This window comes from Eriocheir sinensis, chromosome 20 (assembly GCF_024679095.1).
Source record: "Eriocheir sinensis breed Jianghai 21 chromosome 20, ASM2467909v1, whole genome shotgun sequence".
NCBI classification, from domain to species: Eukaryota; Metazoa; Arthropoda; class Malacostraca; order Decapoda; family Varunidae; genus Eriocheir; species Eriocheir sinensis.
In genome coordinates this window covers 20,795,519-20,808,018 of record NC_066528.1, presented here as the reverse complement: position 1 = coordinate 20,808,018, position 12,500 = coordinate 20,795,519, and the positions used below count along the sequence as shown (strand labels likewise).

General features: G+C 43.4%; 1 protein-coding gene across 4 annotated transcripts in view; it reads left to right on the top strand.

Annotated features, from left to right (window-relative positions):
• The window catches only part of LOC127001373 (SPARC-related modular calcium-binding protein 1-like), a 64,555-nt gene that overhangs the window by 17,788 nt on the left and 34,267 nt on the right, over positions 1-12,500 (top strand). For all 4 annotated transcript variants that reach the window (XR_007755173.1, XM_050865920.1, XM_050865919.1 and 1 more), the window contains 2 exons: positions 1,670-1,838; positions 4,890-5,093. Coding sequence is in view for 3 of the 4 variants with exons in the window: in XM_050865920.1 (XP_050721877.1) it covers positions 1,670-1,838; positions 4,890-5,093 (373 nt within the window). In the remaining variant the exon portion in view is untranslated. The remainder of the gene's footprint in view (positions 1-1,669; positions 1,839-4,889; positions 5,094-12,500) is intronic.

Genomic DNA, 12,500 nt, shown 5'->3' with positions numbered 1-12,500 from the left:
ATGACGTATACAGAAATATTTATAAAACATTTCGTATTATTATTATTATCATCCATTTCTTCCTCCTCCTCCTCCTCCTCCTCCTCCTCCTCCTCCTCCTCCCACGCATGTTTTGGACAGGTGAAATTCAAGTGCTTGCTCCGACCAGGTGTTGCATGTTGAGTTGCCCGTGTTGGCTGTCAGGACCGAGGTGGGGGGGGGAGGGGAGGAAGGGGAGAGGGGAGAAGGGGGAGGGAAGATGGGGGTAGAGGGAGGACTGCATGGGGAGAGGGAGAGGAGGAGGGAGAGAGGGAGGGAGAAGGGGAGGAGGACTGCATGGGGAGAGAGAGAGGAGGGAGGGGAGAGGGGAGAAGGGGGAGGGAGGGCTGCATGGGGAGAGAGAGAGGAGGGAGGTGAGAGACTTGACTGGGTAAGGGGAGAGAAAAGAATGGATATGGGGGAGAAGAAGCAATGGGGAGGAGAGAGAGAGAGAAGAACTGCATTGGAAAGGGAGGAAGGAAGGGGAGAGGATCGCATTGGGAGAAGGAGAGAAAAGACTGAAGGGGAAGGGAGAGTAATGAGAAGGAAGGGGAGAGGATGCATGGGGAGAGAAAGGGGAGGGGAGGAATGCATGAGAATGATGGGGGGGGGGAGGGAAGGGAGAGGGTGGCTGAGGAAGGGGAGGGGGGGAGGGAGGAGGAAAGCATGGGGGGGAGGGGGGCCTGTGTTGATGTTGTATTGGTAATGCTAACGATGATGATGATGATGGTACTGATGATGATGATGATGATTGTACTGATAATGTGACCCTGACTTAGAGAGGATATGTTTTCCCTCCTCTCATCTCTTCCTCTTTCTTCCTTTCTTCCTTCCTCTCCTCTCCTCTTCTTCTTCCTTCCTCCTTCCTTTCTCCTACTTTCTTCCTCTTCCTCATGCTTACTTTCCTCTCCTCCTCCTCCTCCTCTTAATCCTCTCTTTTTTTTTTTACTTCCAATTTCTCTTTCTCCTTCCTCTCCTCTCTCTTCTTCCTTCCACTCCTCTCTCTTCATTCTATTTGCTCTCCTTCCTCTACCTTATAATTCCTTCTACTTCATTTTCTGTTTTTTTTTCTCCTCTTCTACTTCGTCATCTCTCCTCAGCATCTCCCATCTCCCCTCAGCATCTCTCATCTCCCCAGCATCTCCCCTTCAGTATCCCTCTCTCTCATCTCCCCTCAGCACCTCTCCCCAGCATCCCTCTCACCTCCCCTCTCATCTCCCCTCAACATCTCTCTCTCATCTCCTTCAGCATCTCTCTCTTTCATCTCCCCTCAACATCTCTCATCTCCCGCCAGCATCTCTCCCCAGCATCTCTCTCATCTCCCCTCAACATCTCTCTCAGTCTCTCTCTCATCTCCTTCAGCATCTTTCTTAAATCTCCCCTCAGCATCTCTCATCTCCCCTCAACATCTCTCTCTCTCTCATCTCCCCCCAGCATCTCTCATCTTCCCAGCATCTCTCATCTCCTCTCAACATCTCTCTCTCTCTCATCTTCCCCCAGCATCTCTCATCTTCCCAGCATCTATCATCTCCCCTCAACATCTCTCTCTCTCATCTCCCCCCAGCATCTCTCATCTTCCCAGCATCTATCATCTCCCCTCAACATCTCTCCCCAGCATCCGTCTCACCTCCCCCTCTCGTTGTGTCCGCAGAGAGACCAGTTGCAGCAGCGTCGCGTGGACTGCACCGTATCCTGTACGCACCGATCTCGCGGCCCCGTCTGCGGCACCAACGGACGAACCTACAGGAGCATGTGTGACCTCGAGACGGACATCTGCAGGAAGGTCAGGGTGGTCCTCAAGCACGACGGAGAGTGTTCGTGTGAGTGACCTGACCTGACCTTGTTTTGTTGGTGGGGGGGGAGAGGGGGGGGGGAAGAGAAGGGAAGGAGAAGGGAATAGATAGATAGATAGATAGATAGATAAAAAAATATTGACGACTAAAAAAGTTAGAGAAAAAAATAAGAACCGAATCTGAAGAAAAAAAAAGAAAGAAAAAAAAAGAAGATAGAGAGGAAATGAAATATATGAATGACAACAGCTTAGGGGGAGGAGGAGGAGGAGGAGAGAAAGAGGAAGAGGGTACGAGAAGAGGAGAGGAAGAAGAGGAAGAGAAAGGAAAGGAGGAAGGAGAAGAGAAGTGTGTCGCTAACCAATTATTCTCCTCCTCCTCCTCCTCCTCCTCCTCCTTCATTTCCTTTCTATCTTTCTTTCTTTTTCTTTCTTTTTTATTTTTTTTCCTTCAGATTCGGTTCATTTTTTCTCTTATTTTTTTTTTAGTCTTCAATATTCTTTTTTATCTATCTATCTATCTATCTACCCCTTCCCTTCTCTTCCCCCTCCCCTTCCCTTCTCCTCCCCCTCTCCCCCTCTCCCCCTCTCCCCTCTTCATTCCCCCCCATTTCCCACGCTCCCCCTTCCTCCCTCTCCCCCTCAATTTTTCCCACTAAACCAGACTTTGTGGATATCTGATTCTCTCTCTCTCTCTCTCTCTCTCTCTCTCTCTCTCTCTCTCTCTCTCTCTCTCTCTCTCTCTCTCTCTCTCTCTCTCTCTCTCTCTCTCATGCCATTGTCACATATATCTCTTCACCCTAACACACACACACACACACACACACACACACACACACACACAGCGATCGTTCACTGTGTGTGTGTGTGTGTGTGTGTGTGTGTGTGTGTGTGTGTGTGTATAGGGACGTAGTCTAGACATAACATTGCAGCAAGGAGAGAGAGAGAGAGAGAGAGAGAGAGAGAGAGAGAGAGAGAGAGAGAGAGAGAGAGAGAGAGTAAATCAATCATAAATACCTTACCGATAAATAAAAAAATAAAAGATAAGAATGAAATAAAAAAAGAAAAAAATATAGATGGAAGTGAACACAAAAACAGTAAATAAAATAAATAGATAAAATAAAATAAATAAAATATAATAATAATAAAATAATTAAATTGAGAGTCTATATTGAGAACGGAAAGAGGAGGAGGAGGAGGAGGAGGAGGAGGAGGAGGAGGAGGGGATATGGACTTGTTTTGAAATACTTGCGTTGGCGAAGGATATGACGAGAGAGAGAGAGAGAGAGAGAGAGAGAGAGAGATTATATAGCCTGTCTATGGTCAACAGGAAACACACAAAAACACACACAAACACTCTCTCTCTCTCTCTCTCTCTCTCTCTCTCTCTCTCTCTCTCTCTCTCTCTCTCTCTCTCTGTGCACATGAAGCAAAACATTTTCATTCGTGTGTGTGTGTGTGTGTCTGTGTGTGTGTGTGTGTGTGTGTGTGTGTGTGTGTGTGTGTGTGTGTGTGTGTGTGTGTGTGTGTGTGTGTGTGTGTGTGTGTGTGTACGTCAATAAATCGACTCACGTGAGGACTCAACCGATGACTCACCACGCGGCCAGGTGACTCACGCACACACACACACACACACACACACACACACACACACACACACACACACACACACATTCAGTAAGGTTGGTAGGTAAGTACACAAGGCATTAGTCAGTTAGTAGTTAGTTAGTAAAATAGGTAAGTAGGAAGGTAGATAGGTCGGTAGATGATGAATTAGTGAGTCAGTGAGGCGGAGATGAGCACTGAGGCAACGCGCGTATAGCTATAGCATATGGTCTAATCTCTACCTGTACCTCTCCTCCTCCTCCTCTTCCTCCTCCTCCTCTCCATCCATCTCCATCTATTCTCTTTCTCTATCTATCTATCTATCTCTCTCCTAGTCTAACCTAACCTAACCTAACATGTAAATAACTCTACAATCACACCCATTCTCATCCCTGAACAAACCTAAAAAAACTCTATAATCACACCCATTCTTTGTAGAGAGATATTCGACAGACAGACAGAGATTAAGATAGTCAAATAGATAGACAGGAAGAGCTTGACAGACGGAAACATTGATTGATAGATAGATAGATAGATTGGAAGGTTAGCAGGCAGGCAGGCAGGCCGTTAAGCAGGCAGGCAGGGGGAAGGTTGCTATAAGGGATGGGCGGATCACTGATGGATGTAATGATAATATACCCGGTCTGACTTAAGGAATTTAGGCCTAATAGTTGAAAAATAGACCTACCCACTCCACTACTACTACTGCTACTACTACTACTACTACTACTACTACTACTACTACTACTACTACTACTACTATTACTACTACTACTACTACTACTACTGTTTTTTTATGAGAGAGAGAGAGAGAGAGAGAGAGAGAGAGAGAGAGAGAGAGAGACACACACACACACACACACACACACACACACACACACACACACACACAGGTATTTACTACTAGAGATGAAGGGTTAGATAAGTACAGGAGGAGGAGGAGGAGGAAGAGGAGGAGGAGGAGGTGGAAGAGGAGGAGGAGGAGGAGGAAGACTTGAATGAGGAGGAGCTTCGGTATTCTTTCTCCATTTATACGAGAGAGAGAGAGAGAGAGAGAGAGAGAGAGAGAGAGAGAGAGAGAGAGAGATTATATTACATTTACTCTCTTCACGTGCCTATTTTTAATCTTACTCTATTCTCTCTCTCTCTCTCTCTCTCTCTCTCTCTCTCCCAACCTAACCTGAGAAAAAAATCTACAATCACACCCGTTTTTTTACCCCCTAACACACACAACTTAAAAACTCTACAATCACACCCATTTTCCATCCCTAATCTCCCCAATACACACCCTAAAAACTCTACAATCACACCCATTTCAATCCTCCAACACACACACCCTAAAAACTCTACAATCACACCCATTTCGACCCTCCAACACACACACCCTAAAAACTCTACAATCACACCCATTTCGACCCTCCAACACATACATAACCTAAAACCTCTACAATCACACCCATGTCATCCCCCAATACAGTGGAGGAGAAATGCATGGACGAGCGGCGGTCCAAGCAGGAGGAGATGGCCAACGGGGAGAACGTCTACGTGCCAACCTGCCTCAAGGACGGGTCTTACGCGCCAGTTCAGTGCCACAACTTCACGCTCCACTGCTGGTGCTCTCGCCTGGACGGGAAGCCGATACCGGAGACCATACAGTACAACGCCACGCCGGAATGCCCTGGTGAGTGGAGGGAGAGAATGGTACGTGGTTACAAGGGAAGGGAAGGGAAAGAAAGTGAAGGAAAGTACTTTGGAGTGTGAGATAGGGAAGGGAAGGAGAAGGAAAGGGAAGGGAAGGGAAGGGAAAGAAAGTGAAGTACGTGGGAGTGTGGGATAGGGAAGGGAAGGAGAAGGAAATGAAGGGAAGGGAAGGGAAGGACATAAGAGTTCTTTTAAGAGCAATAGGTGGGTTTAAGAGTAGAGAAGGGAAGGAAATGACATTGGATAGAGGGAGATAAATACATGGAAAGGAAAAGAAGGATTAGGAAAGGAAGGGAAGGGAAGGACATAAGAGTTCTTTTAAGAGCAATAGGTGGGTTTAAGAGTAGATAAGGGAAGGAAATGACATTGGATAGAGGGAGATAAATACATGGAAAGGAAAAGAAGGATTAGGAAAGAAAGGGAAGAGAAGGGAAGAGAAGGGAAGGGGGATGATTTGAGAGAGAGGTGGATTAAAGGGAAGGCATGGACGTTGAACAGAGAGAAGAAAGCGTAATATGGAAGAGGAGGATGAAAGGGGAATTAAAAAGAAAGAGGAGGACATTGAACAGAGGGATAGACAAATGGAAAGGAATGGAAGGGAAGGGAAGGGAAAAGAAGGGAAAGACATTGGATATAAGGGCATGGATAGCCAGAAGAAAGGAGAGGAAGAAAATGAATGGATTAGAAGAAGAAAAACATTGGATATATGGATAAAAGGAAGGGAAGAGAAGGGAAGGGAAGGGAAAGGAAGGGAAAGACATTGAATAAAAGGACATAGATAGCCTGAAGAAAGGAGAGGAAGAAAATGAATGGATTAGAAGAAAAGCATTGGATATATGGATAAAAGGAAGGGAAGGGAAGGGAAGGGCATTGAATAGGAACTGTGGTAGTGAGTGTGGCGGTGGTGGAGGTGGTGATGGAGAGGTTGCATAAACTACTTAAACACACCACTTGAGAGGAGGAAGAAGAGGAGGAGGAGGAGGAGGTAAAGTCTAAGGAAATTTCTCGTCATAAATAAAAGTCTTGCATGAAAATAAAATAAATAAATAAAAATGAGATAAATAAGAGAGTTTGCAAGCCATAAAATGTTGAATAATAATAATAATAATAAATAATAATAATAATAACTGAATGAATGTTATGTTAGTTATGTATAAGAAGGAAACGAGGAAATTAGAGAGAGAATGACTTAGAGGGAAATTTGACATAGGGGGAAACAAAATAGAAAAATAAGATAGAAAAATAAAAGAAAAAATAAATAAATCAGAAAATTTAGTACAGGGGAAAAATAAAGTAGAAAAATAAAGTAGAAAAATGAAAAAAAAAAGTCTTGGGGAAATTAGACAGAAGGGAAATTTAAGTATAAGTGAAATTACTTATAAGGGAAATAAAGTATAAAGGAAAATGAAGTCTAGATCAATGGTTCCCAAACTAGGGGGCGCGTCTCCCTGGGGGGCTTGAGCTGGTTACAGGGGGGCGTGGTTCCATATGTCAAAAATTGCATATTTGCACACACACACACACACACACACACACACACACACACACACACACACACACACACACACACACACACACACACACACACACACACACACACACACACACACACACGCACATGAAGTTTGGGATCCACTGGTATGGTGAAATAGCTGAACAGAGAAAAGTAAATAAAGAGAAAATCAATAAAGACAGGAAATTAAGCGTAAATGAAATAAAGAAGATAAATAAAGTATAGGAAAGAAATTAACTCAGAAAAAAATAATGATGATAATTATAATGATACTAATAATAGTCTTTTTTAATGTAATTCCTAACTATATTTTTTTATCTATTTTTTTTTCTATTAGGGGAATGTAGTTTGTGCGTGCGTGTGTGTGTGTGTGTGTGTTTGTTTGTTTGTTTGCACTCTTATGATGATGATGATGATGATGATGATGATGATAATTATTAATCTTGTTTGATGAGTTTTTTTCTTTGTTTGTTCGTTTGTTTGTGTGTTTTTTTACTAATTGCATTCCTTGGCTTTTCTCTTCTTCTTCCTCTTCGTTGTCTTTGTCTTTGTCTGTCTTTCTTTCTTTCTTTCTTTCTTTCTCTTTCTTTCTTTCTTTCTTTCTCTTTCTTTCTTTCTTTCTTTCTTTCTTTCTCTCTCTAATTTATGCCTCCTCCTCTTCTTTTTCCTTCTCCTATTTCTACTACTTCTACTACTACTACTACCTCCTCTTCCTCCTCCTCCTCCTCTTCCTCCTCCTCCTCCTCCTCCTCCTCCTCCTCTTCCTCCTCCTCTTCTTTGTTCTGTTCTTTCTCTTCTCATTTCTCATTCAACTTTCTGTCCTCCTCCTCCTCCTCCTCCTCCTCCTCCTCCTCCTCCTCCTCCTCCTCCTCCTCCTCCTCTTCCTCCTCCTCTTCTTCATTCTATTCTTGTTCTCATTTCTCATTCAACTTTCTCTCCTCCTCCTCCTCCTCCTGCTCCTCCTCCTGCTCCTCCTCCTCTTCCTCCTCCTCTTCTTCATTCTATTCTTGTTCTCATTTCTCATTCTCTCTCTCTCTCTCTCTCCTCTCCTCTCCCTGCCTCTGCCCCTGCTCCGCTCCCACGACCCCGCTCCCATGCCCCCCCAGGACGGCCCCACCACCACCAGCAGGCAGGTGGTCAGGCTGAGTCAGGGGTCAGGGTGAGGCAGGAGTTAACACAATCCTGTCACTCCCCCGCCCACCCACCCCCCAAACACGTTCCCTGTCCCGACTGACGACCCGCCTCCAGTGCGTTGGTGCCCCGTTGATCCCCGCTAGATGGCACTCACTCACTGTACACGCACTCACTGCCCGAATGTTGATGTTGTGTTCTGTTTGGCCCGCTCGCTGGTTCTCCTGACATGAGCTATACCCGTCTTGACCTGTTCTGATCTCTCTCTCTCTCTCTCTCTCTCTCTCTCTCTCTCTCTCTCTCTCTCTCTCTCTCTCTCTCTCTCTCTCTCTCTCTCTCTTTATTGTTCTGTTTTGCCCGCTAGCTGGTTCTCCTGACATGAGCTATACCCGTCTTGATCTGTTCTGACCTCCTGTTCTGATCTCTCTCTCTCTCTCTCTCTCTCTCTCTCTCTCTCTCTCTCTCTCTCTCTCTCTCTCTCTCTCTCTCTCTCTCTCTCTGTGCTTTTGTCTGTCTGTTTCTTTCTTATTTCGTAGCGTTTTCTGTTTATCTATCGCTGTTTGTCTCTTTTTTTCGCTTTTTTCTTCCTTCTCTGATTTTTTTTTTGCTTATTCTCCGTTCTTTTCTGTTATGTGTTTTCCGTTCTTATTTGCTTCCTAACTTATTTGTTTTCTGTTTCCAGGGTCGTAATTTCTGGGGAGGGGGTGCTAGGGGGGGGGCAATAGTACCCCCAGTGTTTTATATATTGGCCTCAAAATGCCTTTAAAAGTACTTAGTTTAGAAAAAAATACCCACCTGCTCATACTCACTTCGCTCGCCCCCTCCCCCCCCCCTTACCCCCCTCCACCTTATGAACCATGATGCCCTCTAACCAGTGGTGGGCACCGCTAACCAAAAAGTCCGCTTCACTTTCGCTAAACAGCTTAACTGACAACGAAATTATTGGAAGCTAACGCCAACCGCTAACAGCTAACTTTTTTTCATGTGTATTTAGCTTCGTTTTAGCATTTTGACTCTAAAACCCTTAAAGACAGACCTAGTGACCTGAAATTTCACTGTGTTGTAGAGCGAGATTTCCAGAGAGGTATAACATGCCAAAATAAGATGATGATAAAGGTGAACACGAGTAAAGAAATTAAATTCAGCCTAGAGTTTATACTAAATCCGTATATTTTCCAAAGATTTCCCGCAAACACGCATTTCTTACTTTTTTTTTATATATATAACTGACACTTTTATTTCTATTGAAGTTTATTTTTTGTCAGGTGGAAAATATCGAATCCTTGTTATCAAAATCCCTGGTTCAAAGAGTTGGAAATGGAAGATGTATTACCTTGAAATACCCCAAAGTTTCCCTAATAATTGTCCAATCACCCTGCTTAAGGCGTGATTCACCCGAAGTGGAAGCCCTGGGATCAATCACACAAAAACTTTTATGTGATGATTCACGAAGTGGAGCCCTGGAATCAATCACCAAACTTTAAGGCGTGATTCACCCAAAAAGTGGAATCAATCACCAAACTTTACTTAGTGATATTGCCCAAAGTGGAAGCCCTGGAATCAATCACCAAACTTTAAGGCGTGATTCACCCGAAGTGGAAGCCCTGGAATCAATCACCAAACTTTAAGGCGTGATTCACCCAAAGTGGAAGCCCTGGAATCAATCACCAAACTTTAAGGCGTGATTCACCCAAAGTGGAAGCCCTGGAATCAACCACCCAACTACTGCGTAAAGACCCAAAAAAGACCCTGCCATCAATCACCGAACCCTGCTTTCATATGATTCCAAAGTGGAAGCCCTGGTATCAATCACCCTGCTTTAAGGCGTGATTCACCCAAAGTGGAAGCCCTGGAATCAATCACCCTGCTTTAAGGCGTGATTCACCCAAAGTGGAAGCCCTGGGATCAATCACCGAACTTTAAGTCATAATTCACCCAAAGTGGAAGCCCTGGAATCAACCACCCAACTTTAAGTCATGATTCACCCAAAGTGGAAGCCCTGGAATCATTGCGCCATGTCTCAACTGGTGCTGCGTCTGCCCACAACGGACAAAAACAAACCTGTACGCATTTTTTTGTGGCGTTAAAGTTAGCTGAGGAGGAACTACATTTAGCGGAAAGAAAGGCAGACTAATTTTAATCCATCACTTCAACATGCCCTCCCTCACACCCCACACCGCCGTTTGTAGGCATTGGAATTACAGTCACGCAATAGCACAATAAAAAGACATATTTTTTCGTCAGTGGCTTGCCTGGACAAGCTAAGTGGTCCGCTAACTGTTTCCAAAGTTAACGAAAATGCTAATCAGATAACGAAAAAGTTTGCTTCGATAATTAGCGGTTAGCGAATTAGCGGAAGCGTGCCCACCAATGCCTCTAGCCCCCCCCCCCCAAAAAAAGCCAAAATTAACCCCCCCCAAAAAAAAGACAATTACCCCCCCCCAAAAAAAAGCCAAAATTATACCCCCCCCAAAAAAAAGACAAAATTACCCCCCCCCCAAAAAAGCCAAAATTATCCCCCCCCCAAAAAAAATAGCCAAAATTAGTTAGCATATAAGCGGAACCGTGCCCACCAATGCCTCTAGGCCCCCCCCACTCCCTAAAAAAAAAGCCAAAATTACCCCCAAAAAGCCAAATTAGTTAATATGTGGCAGACCTGCCCATCAATGCCTCTAGTCACCCTCCCTCCCCAAAAAAAGCCAAAATTACCTCCCCCCCCAAAAAAGCCAAAATTACGAGCCTGGTTTTCCTTTCCTGTTTTCCATGTTTCCGTGTTTCTTTGCTTCTTTCTGATTATTTTTTCCCATTTTCTGCTTCTCTCTCTCTCTCTCTCTCTCTCTCTCTCTCTCTCTCTCTCTCTCTCTCTCTCTCTCTCTCTCTCTCTCTCTCTCTCTCTCTCTCTCTCTCTCTCTCTCTCTCTCTCTCTCTCTTCTCGGATTGTTCTGTCATTGCATACGCACCTAAATGTTGAGTATAGCATCGTACGCACCGCCGGTAATCTCTCTCTCTCTCTCTCTCTCTCTCTCTCTCTCTCTCTCTCTCTCTCTCTCTCTCTCTCTCTCGCATGCATGTCTGTACCGCACGCCGCTGCCCCATCACGTATTGCTGCCCGCTCGCTACACGTTCTCTTCCTGTTCTCTCTTTATTTTTTATCTTTATTTTCTATTTCCTTTATTTTTTCTTTATTTTCCTTCCCTCGGTTCCCCTAAAGTACGATATTTCTTGTGTCTTGGAGTACGATAGTTTTTGCGCGGGATTTGCTAAGTCTACGATACGATAATGTCTTCCTCTTTCCTGTCTTTTTCTTCTTCTTCTTCTTCTTTGGGCATGCGGTAGTTATTGCTATTGTTACTGATGTTGTAATTCGCTCATTTACTCATCAATTCCCCACGGTCTTAATCACGTGCTGGACTCGTCGTAATTTAGGTGGATATGGAGAGCACGGTTTGTTGTTTAATTCGAATTTTTTATAAGTGTTTTCTTCTCTTTGATTCGTTTTCTTATTTTTCGCGTTATTGACCTCACGGATTTTTCTTTAAGATGTTTGTTTTAATAATTTTTTCGTTTGATATCTCTAAGCATTGGTTTTTTTTCTTTGCTTTGAATGCTTCTAAATTTTATAAGTATTTTTTTTTCGTTGATTCGTTTTCTCATTTCTCGCGTTAATGACCTCACGGATTGTTTTTTTAGAAGTTTGTTTTAATAATTTTTTCGTCTGATATCTCTACGCATTTTTATTTATTTTTGTTTTTTTGCTTTGAATGCTTCTAAATTTTATTAGTATTTTTTTTTATTCATTGATTCGTTTTCTTATTTCTCGCGTTATTGACATTTCGAATTATTTTTTTTAAGAGGTTAGTTTTAATTATTTTTTCATTTGATATCTTTACGCATTTTTTTCTTTTTATTTATTTATTTATTTATTTATTTGCTTTGAATGCTTCTAAATTTTGCGTTTTTCTATATTTTTTCTTGCTTTTTTTAACTCCTTTTTTTTGGGGGGGGAAGAATACACTATTTTTATTTACTATCTTCAAGTGTATGTTTATTTTTTTGCTTCTAAATGTTTTGAAATTATTGTTTATTATATATTTTTACGTGTTTTTCTTTTTCAGGTGGGTTGAAGACACCACTTTCACTACTGTATCTAAGTGCGTGTGTAATTTTCTCTAAAGCCAAACACGGTGATGGTGTGACAACAACTGATATATTAGTGAGATATATATACAGCTATTTACAGGGTGCTACAGGATCAGCATGGATCTAGCGCATAGTCTCTGCGTCCCTCGCGTCGTGATGGGTTTGAAATACCAAGGCCTAGTCAAATGTGTTTTAGGTTCAGCAGAAAGGGTCAAACTTCCAGGGGTCATAAACTACCCTGGGAAATACCCAACTCCTACGAAAGGTCTAGTCAAATGTGTTTCTTAGGTTCAGGTACAGAAGACAGAAGAAGGGTCAAACTACCACCAGGGTCATAAACCCCTGAATGCCCAACAACTGATATTAGTGAGATATATATAGGTATTTACAGGGTGCTTCAGGATCAGCATGGATCTAGCATAAAACTACCCTGAAATGCTCAAAGTCCTCAGCGTCGTGATAGGTGTTTCTTAGGTTCAGGGTACAGAAGAAGGGTCAAACTACCACCAGGGTCATAAAACTACCCCTGGAAATACCCAAAACTCCTACGAAAGCCCAGTCAAATAGGTGTTTCTTAGGTTCAGGGTACAGAAGAAGGGTCAA